Source organism: Panthera uncia (assembly GCF_023721935.1).
Source record: "Panthera uncia isolate 11264 chromosome B2 unlocalized genomic scaffold, Puncia_PCG_1.0 HiC_scaffold_25, whole genome shotgun sequence".
Classification (NCBI taxonomy): Eukaryota; Metazoa; Chordata; class Mammalia; order Carnivora; family Felidae; genus Panthera; species Panthera uncia.
In genome coordinates, this window is record NW_026057581.1 from 12,686,298 (window position 1) to 12,701,578 (window position 15,281).

The following is a 15,281-nucleotide window of genomic DNA, read 5'->3' on the forward strand; positions in this document are numbered from 1 at the left end:
AAAGAAAGAAAGAAAGAAAGAAAGAAAGAAAGAAAGACAGAAAGAAAGGGAGAGAGAAAGAAAGAAAAAATGAAATATAAATTCTAAAGGGGGGTGGGGGTGGGGGTACACAACACAACACATGAGGAATGAAATAAGGCAGGTGACCAGCAAGGGGATTTTGAAACACCGGACTAAAAGCATTATATAATGTCACTGCTGCTGTTTGACCAGGAAACCACAAGCTTATCAAGCTCTCATAGCCAACTTCCCTATCAAACTCTCACAAGCTTATTATTCAGGAAAGTCCTTAAATTAAAAAAAAATAAAAAATAAAAACCTGGTAAATTTAAAGTTTCATGAAGGATTCCACCACTGCTGACAGAGTTGAACACCAAGCCGTTCTGCTTTCCTGAGGAGGGAGAAAATTTTCAGAAACACCACATTTCGTTCTTCACGCAGTTAGGAACGGCTCTCCTCAGACATGGCAAAAAGAAATACCATTGAATGGACTCCACAAATGGGAGAGTCGATGAAAAGGATCAGTGAAGACAAGAATTACAAGTCGGTAAACCCTCAGGGCCAATTCTCAGGCCAAGAAGAGATTCTGTGAGGCCCAGATCGTTTGCTGAAGTGTGTTCATTTTTCATGACAATTGGTGGACAATACTTAGAAACCAGGACATGGGCTGTGACACATCCAGAGCCCTGGCTCCTCTGTGAAAACCAGGAGGCAGGGTGAGGGGGCCCGAGTGTGTTCCCTGTGGGAAAACCTGGCGCCTGGTTTGAGGTCCCTGGTTTAAGGCGTCAGCATTTTCAGCCTTGGGTACTAACCTTTTCCTCGACGGCCCTTCTTCAAAATCTGAAGAACTAACATCGTTGCTAGTTGAGGACACCTGGGATGCATCGTCCTTCTCATTCTCTGACTGTTCTGATGCTGGTCCTAATCCCTTAGACTGGCCATGACCAAGGAGCCCTACAGGTGAGAAAAGGGGACAAACACTTAAAACACATGACATCAGGAAGCAGCGCTTTACCACAGTTACCCCTCACACAACGGCTGATGAGGACAGACCAGAATCTGGGAAGAACAGGATTAAAAGGTACAAGTCCTGGGGCACCTGGGGGGGGGGGGGGGGGGGGCCTCAGTCGGTTGAGTGTCCGACTTCAGCTCAGGTCATGAGCTCATGGTTCCTGGGTTCGAGCCCCGCGTAGGGCTCTGTGCTGACAGATCAGAGCCTGGAGCCAGCTTCGGATTCTGTGTCTCCCTCTCTCTCTCTCTCTCTCTGCCCCTCCCCCCGCTCAAACGCTTATGTCTCAAAAATAAACATGTTTTTAAAAAATTTTTTTAAAAAGAAAAGGGTGCAGGTCCCTCCTGAGTGGGACACTTCCTCCTACTTTAGGCCCAGGAAGTAGTTTCAACAGTAAGAAATCCAAGCAGAGTTCTGTAACACAGTATACTGCAGGGTTCTTTTCAAAATACATGAACATCTTTTGAGGCTGGGGTGGGTGGTGGAAAGAAAGGCACCTCGTGTGTTACCGAGTTGAACTAGTTTTCCTTCAAAGGGCTGAAGACCTACTCTCAGAAACACTGAAGTCCTTTCTGGAATGGCCTTCAGGAACCACACAAGCAAACGCATCAGTATTTTGGAGCCACAGCTTAGGTTATTAACTAGAAATCCTACTACACAACTTCATCTTCCTAAGTAGTCCGTTACGGGAGACAGTCACATTTACCTTTGATGATCTCAAAGGATAAGGATTCTCTAGAACTGCATATAGGACACCATGCAGAAGAGGGAGTGTTGTGACCACCCAAGGATGTGATTTCCTTTTTTCAATTTTTTTTAATATTTATTTCTGAGAGAGAGAGAGAGAGAGAGAGAGAGAGACAGAGAGAGAGACAGAGAGAGAGAGAGGATGGATATGAACGAATGAGGGGCAGAGAGAGGGGGAGGGAGACACAGGATCTGAGGCAGGTTCCAGGCTCTGAGCTGTCAGCGCAGAGCCCGACGTGGGACTTGAATTCACGAACTGTGAAATCATGACCTGAGCTGAAGTCGGACACTTAACTGACCGAGACACCCAGGGGCCCCTGTGATGTGCTTTTAATAACTGAACTGGAGAAAGGTCACAGGGAAGGGGCCGTGCCAAGGGATACTGAAGTATTTTAATAAGCACTAAAGCTGCACTAAAGCCACACTAACGGGTGACAGCTGAGTAAAAAAAAGCCTGGCCAGTCTTCTAGCATGCAGATGTTCCTGCATCTCGGGTTCTGGACACAACTTAAGTCCTAGCAATGGGAAGCTTGCCCCAACACAAATGTCCACAGTGACTGGCCCCCAATTTCACGATCTAGGCACCAGCCTCATGGGCATCAGCAGCTGGGAATCAGCGTTTGGCTTTTAAGCAAGGCCAAAAAAGTACAGCGTGGCCCCTTGATTTTTGATCTTCCAACCCTTCCACCAATTTTTTGTAAGTACTTAGTTCCCTGTATTAAATCCCTTTTCGGGTCAAACACATAAGAGTGGTTCCTATTCGTGGCACTCAACACTATACAGAACACAGGATTCTACAGATTTGGGAACGTCGTCTGAAAGGACGTAGTACGTTGCAACAAAACCCTGTGTGTGCATACACTTCCCTTGTTATCTATTTTCCCATCATTTCAGAGAATGAGTAATATTCTAAGGTTGGCAATCTAATACGATGCAATAAATATAAATTCCATGGCAGCTGTGGGAGGCTGGGCTGCAATATGGAAATGAAAACATACACAACTTCCCCCGAAGAAGAAAAAATTTGGGAAGTTTGCGCTGGGAGGCAAAGAGGAGACGTTAATTATATGGATGTCTAGGAGTCAAAGGGCAGAAGTATGGTCCGTGCTATCCACTCCTGTGGCCACTGGTCACATGTAGGTATTGAGCATCTGAAATATAGCTAGTGTGGAGATAGAAACCATTTGTTTTTTAACTATTTATTTATTTTGAAAGAGTGTACAAGTGCAAGCAAGGGAGGGGAAGAGGGAGAAGGAGAGAGAATCCCAAGCATGCAGAGATCACGACCAAAGCTGGAATCAAGAGTCAAATGCCTTTTTTTTTTTTTTTAGTATTTATTTATTTGTTTATAGTATTTATTTTTGAGAGAGACAGAGGCACAGAGAGACAGAGAGAACGTGCATGGGGGAGGGGCAGAGAGACGTGGGGACAAAGGATCTGAAGCGGGCTCTGCACTGAGAGCCCGATGTGGGACTTGAACTCACGAACCAGGAGATAGTGACCTGAGCTGAAGACGGACGTTTAACCAACTGAGCCACCCAAGCGCCCCAGAGAAGGAAATCATTTTTAATTTTAAGTCAACTGAAAGCTGAACGTTCAACAATTTTATATAAATTTTTGAAATATTTGGGGATATATTCTCGGGGGGGGGGGGGGGGGGTCAAACATATGAAAATGAATCTTCCCTGCCTTTAGATTACTTAATGAAGCTCTAAAACACTAAATCTACACGCAAAACGTAGGTATTAACTACATAAAACTACACTACATAAAGAGCACTTTAGTAAGGTCCCAGGGTGGGGAGCAAGACCACTGAAAACAGTAGTATGAATACAGACAATACTCGGAAATTAAGAAACTGATCCAGGGATACACGTCCTATTTGTAAAGTGGAGGTGGGTGAATGACCACACTTGAAAAGGACGGGAAATTCAAAACAAAAACTCTCAATTACAGAACCGCGTGTAAAATTAATAGAAGAGAGGCCTCTTAAATATAAGCTTACTCTTGGTGGAGCTCCTATTTTTCAATGGCCCTAAGTCCACGAAGGAGAATAAAGAGAGGGAGGGGCAGAATGGAAATTCATCCATTCATTTTCTTTTTTCTGTAATTTTTCTTCAAGTTTTTATCACCTGTTCACTTTCTTAACACCTACCATGTGCCGGGGCCCTGGGGATACAGGCATCATCACACAAAATCTAAATTCAGGTGAGGAGGTCGACCGACAAACACACACGGATCGGTCAGGATGTGCAAAGAAGACACCTCGCACTTGTCGGGCAAGGAAAAAAGTGACGGGGAGGACAGTGGAGATGAATCAATGGGGACAGAAAGCAAAGCTTCCAACCACTACATGAAGGAACACCAACCTGGAATGTGCAATTGACCTGAAAACAAAAGCCAAAACCAGGTGGTGGTGGTGGTGCTGGTCAAGGAGGAGGAAGAAGAAGGGTTGTTTTGAAGCTGTATTTGGATCAAAGGGGAAACAAGTGAGGGCTACACGCAGTCAGGTGAGGCAGGGGCAGACTGTGCAGTTCGGTACAGAACAAGATCTTCCGTATTTGCTGCACGAGTAAGCAGCTAGTGAGGGAGTGAATGACTTAGCAGAGAAAAGTTCAATGACAGCTATATTCCCGCCCCTCTGACAATAATCACCTCGGCAGATTATACACCTGATTCTCAAACTCGACCATGAATCAGAATCCGGTTTCCAAACAGAGTCCCCGGGGCCTCGCCCCCAGCCTGTCCCTATTCTCACAAGTCCCCACAGGATGCTGATGCTTGCTGCCTTGGCTGGTCTGCAGCCCACATTTTGAGAACCACTATTGTAGGGGAAAGCAAGGTTCACACCAGAAGACCGAGGGGCCTGAGCCACTGTGAGGCTCTGTGCAAGTGTGAACCAGAGGGGAGGAAACCGAAGAGGACTGCACAGCCTATCACGACACAAATCAAAGTAAGGCGTCCAACCCCACAGTTCTGTTGGGCCATTCTTCCACCTTTCATCGGGGATTTCTGCGAAGGGAAAGAAGGTTCTTTACACAACTTCGCACAAAGCTCAAAGAGTGGCCCAATGGCAAATAATACCGAGGGAAAAAAAGTAGCGCTCCGGTGGGGGAGGAAGAGCGTTCAGGGGCGCCTGGGTGGCTCAGTCGGTTAAGCGTCTGACTCTTGGCTTCAGCTCAGGTCATGATCTCGTGGTTCGTGAGATCTGTCTGGCTCCACCTGGCACTGCGGGGGCCGCTTAGGAGTCTTTCTATCCCTTTCTCCCTCTCTCTCAATGGAAAAAAAGCTTACAAAGAAGTAAATGTAAAAAGACACAGGATGTTTTTCTCCCCTCCAAAAGTCGGACAAGTGCAAAGTCAGAGGAACCGGATTATCAAATTTTACACCCATTTCAGAGACAGAAGTCTGACTCGCTTTCCTGATCAGGGAAACTGGGGCCCGTACAGCGGGAACTGATTGCCTGTCAATGCAAATGGAAGCAGCTCGGCTTTTCACGGCCTTTTGAAGGGCCAAGACCAATTTGTGCTGCACACAACCGACTTTCAATTTCAGTCTTCCCGTCCTGTACAGCGAAGATTTATTTTTAGTTAAGCGGTCTACATGGCTGGACAGACCTGGGTTTCTTTTGTGTTCCCCAACCCCCACCTACTGTCACACCTCTGGTGTAGTGGCCACCCCATTTCATTTTGAGTGTTTTAACCCAAATCATACTGCCTGCCCAATCCACAAGAGCTAGGTCAGCAAGATGCAATACAATTTCACAGGGCAGAAGAGCCATTATCAGAACATTAGGCAAGCTAACGCACACTGCCTTTTCTTCTCCCTAACAAAGCCCTGCCATCAATTTTTTGAATTATTATTTTTAGCTGATGAGAAACAACAAAAACAGCATCCCCTCCTTCAAAGACACCAAATGATTTTATTTTCCCCAACCCCTCCCCTCCGACAAACCCATACCTTCACTGGGAGAGGAGGTTAAACAGAGGAAATTGAATGGCCCAAAGATTCCCTTCTCCCCATATTAGCACGTGTTCTCCTCGATTAATATTCAGTAGGTTGAACTTAAATTAAACCACGTCTATTGTCTTTCACAAAAGCAATAAATATGAGCTGAAAATTCCAAACCACCGCGAGGGAAGGCCGCTTGGGGACCGCCTGCAACCCTGGCTAGCCACCAGCAGCTGACAGGAGGGGCAGGTCACAGGCCTGAGACCACTCGGCCACCATGACCACAGTGTCCGTTCTCACACGCTGAGAACCCCAAAGAATCGAGTGTGACAGAATGGAGCCATCAAATTCCGGAGCTTTTCAGCCTATCTCCCAAATTAGCAAGAAATGAAAAGGCTTTCAAGGCAAGACACCAGAACTGGCTTCTTTTCTATGCCTGGGACAGCATCAGCAGAGGGTTAAGAAGAAATCCTGTCCTTTGGACGGCTGGAGATGTACAAGTAGGAGCTCCCTCTTGCCTGAACACAGGGGGGTGGGAAAATCCAAACACAAACAAGGCCAAAGCCCATTAGCTCAAGAACTCCAGCTTAAACAACTGAGGAGAGCTATAGATTTTAGAACACCAGCGCAGGAAGAGATGGGAATCCTTTGCTAACATGGGGAGGAGGGGGGGAGGGAGCCTTAAAATGCGCAGCCCTTATAATTTTATGTCTTAGACACAAAGAAGTTTCACCAGCCATCCCGTTAGCTGCACATACATAACAAAATACAAAACCAAAGGAAAATCGAATGCCTCTGTTTCACAAAAAGCAGTGCCTAAAGATGGGTTAAAGTGAGGGGGGAGAAAATAAGGAGACCTTTGAAGCTGTTCCCTAGCTTCCAAAACATCTGGAGCACACCAAACGTATTAGCATATTAGGGAGAGGCCATGTATTGGGCTTTGTTGTAGAAGAGATGCACAAAAGGTAATTCTGTATTATACAGCCCGATGCCCGTCTGTCACCCTGTCACTGCGAGACAAGGTATCACATTACATATTAAACAGTCAAGCATCCAAAGAGAGCTTTCATTTTCAGCTGCAGCGCGCGCGTGCGCGCGTGTGTGTGTGTGTGTGTGTGTGTGTGTGTGTGTTGGGGGATGGGGATGGCTGGCACACTTTGAGGTGAGAGAAAAATTAGAAAAAGAATCCCCTTGTCAAAGTAGGACCCTCCCTGAGATATTCAGAGTGCACAATCTAGTGTCATTACTAGTGAAAACTAAAGTCTGTTTTTCACCCAAATTGTCAAAGAAAAAAAAATAAAACTGGTTTGCTTTTTGCTTTGGGGTGCCAGGGAAAATCTGGCTTGGGCCAGCTTTGCAGGTTCAACAGGAATTCGGACTTTAAACCCAACCCTATACACTTGGGTCAGCAGCTAAGCGTTTGGATGGATGTTAGGGTTCCATGGAACGGGGCGGGCAGCGCAGAGGTGTGCCAAGCCGAGCCCAGGCTGGTCCACGGACATCCTCACCACATCAAAACGCTGCGGTGAGAGCAAATGACAGTCGGGAGGCATGGTGTCACTGCCACACTCATGGTCAACGAAGCACAAATGAAAGTGCTTTAACACCTCAGCTTGTGGAAAATAATCATCCCTTCCCTCAGGAGACTGGCCCCTGGGCAGATAGGGCTCCCCTTTGTCAGCTATGGAGATTTCCCATTCCAACCAAGAAAATGCAATCCAAAAATAACCCCAATGACCCCTCACAAGAGCCCCAAGATAAAGAGACAACACAGGTTTTTGCTAGTTTAACACCCAACAAGTAAATAGACAGATAAATCCCACAGGAGTCCTTTACCACCACTACTCTTGCCCTACAAAACTTTCCTGGACAATCTGAACCTCCTTTGCAGGCTCAAGATTTTGAAAAAGAGGTTAGCAAAAAAAAAAAAAAAACAAAACAAAAAAAAACAAAAAACAAAAAACCAGAAACAGAAACAAAAAAAAAAAACCAAAACAAAACAGAAAACGGATACAGTGACAATTAACATGGAGAAGGTGGGCCACCGGACAGGCAAAGAAGATGTCTGCTTCTATCCTTTCTTCCTATTTCAGATTTCAGCAGATGCCTAAACTGCAGACAGACGAGTGGGGAAGAGAGACAGAACCCTTGAGCCCAGAGGGCAACCCCTCACCTTGAGGCACAAAGGAGCAGGCCAGCAGACAGGGCACCTGCACACACAGGAAGGGTGAGCGCATGGCTGCTTAGCACAAAAACAGGCCCTATTCTGGCGGTCTAGACCCCAAACGAGTGAGCACCACCAGAGCTCATCAGGAGACAAAAGACTTCTCCTTCCCACGTCCTGACCCAGCAGTCACCAGAAGAAAGAAAACAACCCTCGTGGAGAGGCTCCAACAACCACCGCCAGAGAGCCACGGTCGGACTTGGATACAAAAATCACTCGGTGGGAAGGATCTGTGGTCTCTAGGAGAGATTTCTGGATCAGCCTGGGCAGCTATTGGAACTCCGAGGATGACAATGGCGAGCAAGGTGTACTGTGGGTTTTGGAACAGCCCCCTTGCTTGTTTAGGCCACGGTTTTTAGAACGTCACAACAGGTAGAGGATCTTCAATAACAGTAATAATTGCCGAAATAGAAACATCCATGTTTCTCCACAATGAGAAAGAAGCGCTCCCCACTTGTGCGTCAATTACTCCTCCATCCCGGGCCTTAACTCCTCTGGGTCCAAGCCCCAGCCCGATACCTTATTGATTTCACGCGGGCAAACCAGGCAAAACATGCCCACCAGGCGACCTAGTGTAACTGTCCGTCCAGAGCGTGAATCCTTGGAATCCCCGAGGACACGCAACTCCAGCTTCTATCGGCTGAGTAGAAGGGTTCTGCTGTACAAACGACCCAGGACCGAACACCCTGGAGGTGGAAAACCGCCTTCCACATGTGGAGGAAAAGTGATTAGAGAGGATGTTGGATTTAGGCCGGCGTGGGGACGGCGCTATAGAACAATGGCATCACTGCAGAGCATGGAACTTAAGAGTCAATACACAGGAGAGGTAAACACAGGGCATTTTTAGAGATATTCTTTTCGATCGGTTAATGAGACCAACACATTCAAAGTTTTACATTCAGATAACCGGACATGCCAAAAAATCCGATTTCTCCTGAATCATGTAACTTGCACTTCTCAAAACGGAGATATCCATATACATATACAGTATGTTCCTGGATAGCCAGGGATATTCTACCTTTAAGTAATTACCATACGCATGTGTATTTTATCTTTCAAGCTGAAGATCACCAACTGCATTTACCCCACAGGTGGGTTACCAAACAAAACGGGCTCTCAAATATTAACAAGTCTCTACAAAGTTACACAAAGCTGGCTTCAATGCAAATCAACAAATCCCATAAAGTTACTAGTTTGTGCCGATAACCAGGCACAACTCCCAAATACTTTGTCTTGACATCACAATCTGTAGATAAGAGCCACACCCTTAACCCTCAGACCTCTCTGGCTGCTTTTTCTCCCTAACACAACAAAAATGAACCCCACAGAAGTTCTCCAGCAAGACTGGGAGGGGCAGAAGTTTCCCCGTGACCTCATTACCTCACTCACAAATCAAACTGCACACCTACTTTTCAGACGAACATAATAAAAAAAGGATTAAGTGGGCTACTCGAAATTAAAAAAAAAAAAAAAATAGAAAATTTAAAACTGCTGACAGCAAGCAAGTTCAGAGAGGCCTACTCCCTCCCAGACCAACATTCTTTCTCCTACTGAAACCTAATGGAAGCAACACAGAAAGCAGAACTCTAGGAACACGGCCACAGAATCTGCAAACATCGGAGGCACCTAAAATTGATGGTTCCTAAAATTCATCTGTGTTTATGTCTAGTAATGCAGACACAGACTAATGCACGAAACATGGGAGAAACACCGACAGCACTCGGGGTTCAAAGCTTTAAGGGCTGACCTAGAATCACTCAGCATCTATTTACATGCCTCAGTTTCCTCCATCTTTCAAGGAAGGAAGACAAGAGACAGAGAAGCAAAGTATTAAGGGAAACAACACCATGCATGCTGTTGATGAAGGAAACCAAAGCCATGGTGAGGAAAAACTAATTAACTTTAAACAAACATCTATTTTTAAATGCTGGGAAATGATCACATAAACTGGCAATAAAATAAAGGGACCAGCCATAGCTGGATGGCGTTCAGTCCCCAGAGAAACGTCTAAATTCATACAAGCCTGGCTAAAACTGCAGATTTGTCCAAAATGGTCAACAGAGCTGAATGCTTTAAGAACGACATTAATTCTCTCTTGTAAATTTCCACAGTGCCTTTGCAGGAGCCACCATTGCCCCCAGGGAGGAGATCACAGCTAAAAGAATATTAATATTAAGCAATTGCAACACTTTTTACATACTCCTATACATATACATCTAGCACCTTGCCATCCATAATGGATTTAATCAGGACCCCAGCAGGGAAAAAAAAACCACAAAAGGCCTATTTCTCCAACAAAAGCCATAGCAGCCTGAAACAAACCTAGAGCTATTTGGTTTTTATTTTATTTATAGGAACAGACCTTCTATCCCAGGTTCCTCAAGATAAGCCACCAAAAACTGCACCTGACAGACCCGTGGAGCAGCCATCCTCCTCAGAGCCGGATCATTGCAGAGAGACAGAGAGGAAGAAGGACAGAGGGAGGGAAGGAGGGAGGGAGGGAGGAAGGGGGGAGGGAGGGCGAGCGCGGCGAGCGCGGCTCCAGAGCACTTGTCAACAATCCACCCCTGTACGTAATAAGCAGGCGGCAGTGCAGATTCCGGCAGTGCAGATTCCGCGCGGCAATAGGACGGCCGCACAGCCCTGGGCCGGGGGGGAGGGGAGGTGCCGGGGAGGGAAGGTTATTTATGTGCGGGGGAGGGAACCCAACACCGAAGAGGAGGGGTCTGGGGCGCTTTCTCCCCCTCCTGATAAATTGAGGGGGGGGGGGGGAAGGAAAAAGAGCGACTAGCTTTTCTCCATCCGGCAATTTCCCCAATCTGCAATGCAGATAATTCCTTATTTGAGAATTTCTGACATTGGGGGGTGGGGGGTGGGGGGGAGACGGGACACATTTGATGGGGCGGTCAGTGTAATTGTCCACACTTCTGTGCCCAGTCTGTCAGACCGCCCCCGCCATGCACACACTGCACCCCCGTGGACAGCAGGGGGTCCGTGGCACATCTTCAATGGCATCCCTTTTTAATATCCTAATCTGTGTCATTCAGCACTTGCCTTTTATTTATTTTTATTTGTTTTTTTGGCTGGGAAACCTGGGCAGCGATCCAGACAGACTGCAGAAATCTCCCTCCACATGCTCCTCCTCCAGCCTGCCCTCCCCTCCTCCCTCCAATTCCGGCTACCAGGGTGCTTTATTACTTCTGTGATGACCACCGCTGCCCTCCCCACCCCCAGCCCGCGGAGGGCCCTCCTCCACGCACGTAAATTCATCTAATCTAATAACACAGAAGCTGTTTCTCCTCATTGTTTCTTGAGGATCTGTCACAAAACAGGCTCTGTGGCCTGGCAGCTGGGGGGGGGGGGGGGGGGGGGCAAGAATCCAACAAGGCTGGCCAGCTCCCCTGGCCCCGATAACTGGAGCGTGCATCTTCCTTCATTTGTCATAAAGCTATTTGATTTTAAAAGTCCCTTCTGTTGAAGCTTTTGAACTTCATCTGGCGATTATAATGTCCGAAACAGTGCTCTGAACACCATCCCACACTAGTTAGTTGTTGTTTAACCACTGAAAGAGCCCCTTCTGGGCTTTACACACGTTAGCTTATTACTTAAGACCTCACAAAAACCCTGAAAGCAGACGCTAGCTTTGCTCACGGACAACTGCCCAGATCTGGTGATTATTCTTTCCACGATGGCAATCTCCTGTTTCCTAAATCACCAAGGCTTATCTACCTCCCTCGCTTTTAAACAAACAAACAAAAATTATCAGGAGGTAGATGATGGTCTTTCCTAATTTCTACTTGCTATCCATGACTTTAAAATCAGTATTCCAAGTTGGGCCTTAGAGACAATCTAGCATAATCCCCCACTTTGCAGATAAGCAAACTGAGGCTTATGCAGGTAGGGTTCTTAACCAAGATCAGAACTAGTTCCTCATAAGGTCTCAACAGAAGGTCATCCAGGAATCCTGGGGTATCTGGGGATGGGGCATGCTAGCCCAGTGGAAAAACCTCAGGATACAATTCCCTGTAGAAGTCACAGGGATGGAAAATCCCTCTCCAATCCTATCCTGCTCGGTAAGAGCCCACAGAGCAGACCCTCATTTGGTTCTCTCTGGTGCAGTATATCCCCAGAATGTTCAACAACTGTTTGTCATGTATCCCACTGCCGCATAAGTCATATAGTCAATTAAAGGATATTTAAGGGATGACTATTTGGCTTTTTTCCTCTTCTTTCTACTGAGACTTGGCTTTTAGAGCCCTCAGTAATCAAAAGCACCCAACACAGAACTGGAAGTACGGTCCGGTACTTCTGAGAAAAGGTAAGAAAGAAAGCAGGAACCACAAGACCCAAAATAACTGGCCAGAGACACAGCTTGGGGGGGGGGGGGGGGTCATGTATGGATACTGGTCATCCTTAACATCCCCAGCTCTGACGCCTCCCACATGGGAGTGTACATAGCCATCTGTGTCTTTTTTTTTTTTTTTAATCTCTACTCTCCTTGACTTCATTGCTTCTTCCTCTTCCCATTGTCTGGAAAGTAACTAGGTACCTAAAATTTAAGAAGGTAAGACCTAATAACAGCGTTGGCCCAGACTTCTTTTACTTCCAAGACCATCATCAGGATTGGATCGTGCATGCCATATTCCCTGAAACGCATGCTTAGTTAGCCCTAAGTGTCCACTTTTCTGACCTGTGCTCTGCTGCTGGGTCAGGAAAAGAGCTGAAAAACTCTTGCCTATGCACTCCAGTAGCTTCTGGACGGTTTTGATAAAACGCTGGTTAACCAAAGAGGAAATGCATCAACAGTACCAGATACATGGACTTACAGCAGCCTCTGGGGGACACATAATAAAACAGAACAGGATTCTGCTTCTGAACAAAAGTACCACGTTCAATACTGAAATTCCCAGCAACAGTGGGTAGAAAAGCAGATGAGACGGGCCAGGATTGCAAGGGCGGTTTCTTTCTTCGTATGACTGACGGCACCACCAGCAAAGTTTTAACATTCAAAGATCTGAGCAAGTCCAAAGTTTTAAATGAAGACTCCCAAAATATCGACGTCAGCCTCCCTGCTTTAGTTTAGTATCCAAAATACCTGTAAATCCACAGCCAAACCCAATTACTAAAACATTACCTATATGCTTCCGCCTACCCCATGCTTCATTATTTTTGTTAAGTTCTACTTCTTAGGTATGTGTATTTGTGCTGTATTATTTATTTCACTGTGCTTGATTACGAACTTCACGAAAAGGGGATCGCTCTGGGTTAAGTCTTAGGGGATTTGTTTTTCACCACCACCACCACCCCCCCCCCAACTCAACACGAGGTTACTAAGATCACCTATCCATGATTTTGCTTATTCTTTGCCTATTTTCACTGTTGTTCGTCACACTCCCCCGCAGGAATATTCCACACTTTCTTTTGATAATCTCCTCCAAGGACATCGAAGTATTGCCAGTTGGTTGCTATCAGGAACAGCGCTGCAAACATCCCTCTGCCTGTCCCCTGGAAAGCACACACTGGACTTGCTCTGGGATGCTTACCGAGAAGTAACAACCATCGGATATCCTTGCATATGCAAATCAAATTTACAAGTTCATGGAAACTGGTTTCCAAAGCAGGGGTCAATTTCTGCTTGCATATCATTGTAATCTCTAAATGCTTAAATATAAAGACCTATTACTTAGGGTTGGGGACAACAAAGTACTCCAACTGCTACTTCCCAAGAGATCAGAATTTCAAGAAGGGGCCCCATCCTAAGAACTGCTATGCGGCCAGCCAGCTACATGGCCACCGTCCACCTAATTATCACCTAAACGCCAGGACATCCAAGGACACGCTGCGCTCCTGGGAGCTTCAGAACAGAGGACCTACCTGCATGTGCAGCCATTTCATTACCTCCCACTTGGGTCAACTCCAGCAGCCCCACCGACTACCTTGGCATTTTGAAAGTAAGTGACTGGAGCAAACCCCAATCTAGGATTTGGATAAAACGTGAGAGTGCAATTCACTTGCACATCTTCATCAAATGTGGAGATCTAATACTGCTGTGTTGAGTAATTAAAGAAGCTGCTTCGTACGCATGAAGACTTGTTTTATTCATGTATCCAATCAAGGAAGTCAGCTCACGTTGAGAGCTGGGACCAAACTCATAAAGGAAAGACAGGCCTTACAGAGTTAGGGCACGTCAGCAAGTACTTATCATCCATGATCCACTTCCAAAAGCTCTCCCATTTCCTGCCACCTACAGAAGTTACCGCATACAAAAGGCGACACCTTAACAATCCAATATCCAAAAACACGCTCATCACAAAGAAAGGATAGGGTGAGGTGGGTTGCCCGGCACGAGGGAAGGATGTACAAGGTTGTCGAGTCTGAGAATTTTACATAGGAAATAGAGGGTTTTTTAAATGATCACACTGCATTAGCCATGTATTGATAAAGACACATCTGTAATTTGGGCTGAACTACGTAATACTGATCATATCACCTATGCTGTGATAAAAAGCCAAAGCAGAAAAGTGATCCGCAGGGCTAATATTTGACTTTCAGAAGTATTATTTAAGTGTGGGCCCTTTACAGCAGCCAACATGATAATAATAAACATTACTTGTTAGAATTCTATTTAAGTAAAAGTTAATACACTGGCACTATACCAAAAGGAATTAGGTACATACAGAGTCTGGCTTGGACTCTTTCCAAGAGGGCTTGGTAATTCCTGAAGAACCAACAGCGTTCAACTATATAATTCATGTGGCTGGCCCTATAGCCAACGTGACTTCAAGGCCACACTGTACAATTATAAAATAATACCAATAATTATAAGACGCAGTAGGGAGATCGAGGCTGGGTGACTGAATGTATATTAACTAGTGAATGGTTGCTATGGATTTAGTCACTAATACCAATGAAGGCACCACAATTAAAACAGGAAGTTCAAATTAAGAAGCTCCTAGAAAAGGCAATGTTCCATCAGGTTTTTCTTATTTAACAACAACAACAACAACAACAACAACAACAACAACAGCAAAATGGGCAACTGGGTGGCTCAGTGGGTTAAGTGTCCCTTTGGCTCATATCATGATCTCACAGTTCATGGATTTGAGCCCAACGTCGGGCTCTCTGCTGTCAGCTCAGACTGATCCTCTGCTCTCTTCTCTATCTGCCCCTCCCCCTGCTCACTCTTTTTTCTCTCTCAAAATAAGCATTAAAAAAATTTAATAAACAAAGAAAACTGATTTGGTAAACATCTAGTACTAAAGAACCTTCTTGGTTCACAGCACACACAGCACAATTTGGAAAAGGCTGCCTGGTTCCAATCCTACTCTTCATCAAGTGTGTGAACCTAAG

General features: G+C 45.8%; 1 protein-coding gene across 2 annotated transcripts in view; it reads right to left on the minus strand.

Annotated features, from left to right (window-relative positions):
- Positions 1-317: 317 nt before the first annotated feature.
- The window catches only part of JARID2 (jumonji and AT-rich interaction domain containing 2), a 159,323-nt gene continuing 144,359 nt past the window's right edge, over positions 318-15,281 (minus strand). Inside the window, exons 3-4 of one of the 2 annotated variants that reach the window (XM_049655018.1) lie at positions 813-954; positions 318-391 (exon numbers count right to left, since the gene is read on the minus strand). In XM_049655018.1, coding sequence (XP_049510975.1) covers positions 337-391; positions 813-954 — 197 coding nt within the window. In that variant the 3' untranslated portion in view covers positions 318-336. The other variant, XM_049655017.1, reaches the window with a different exon arrangement.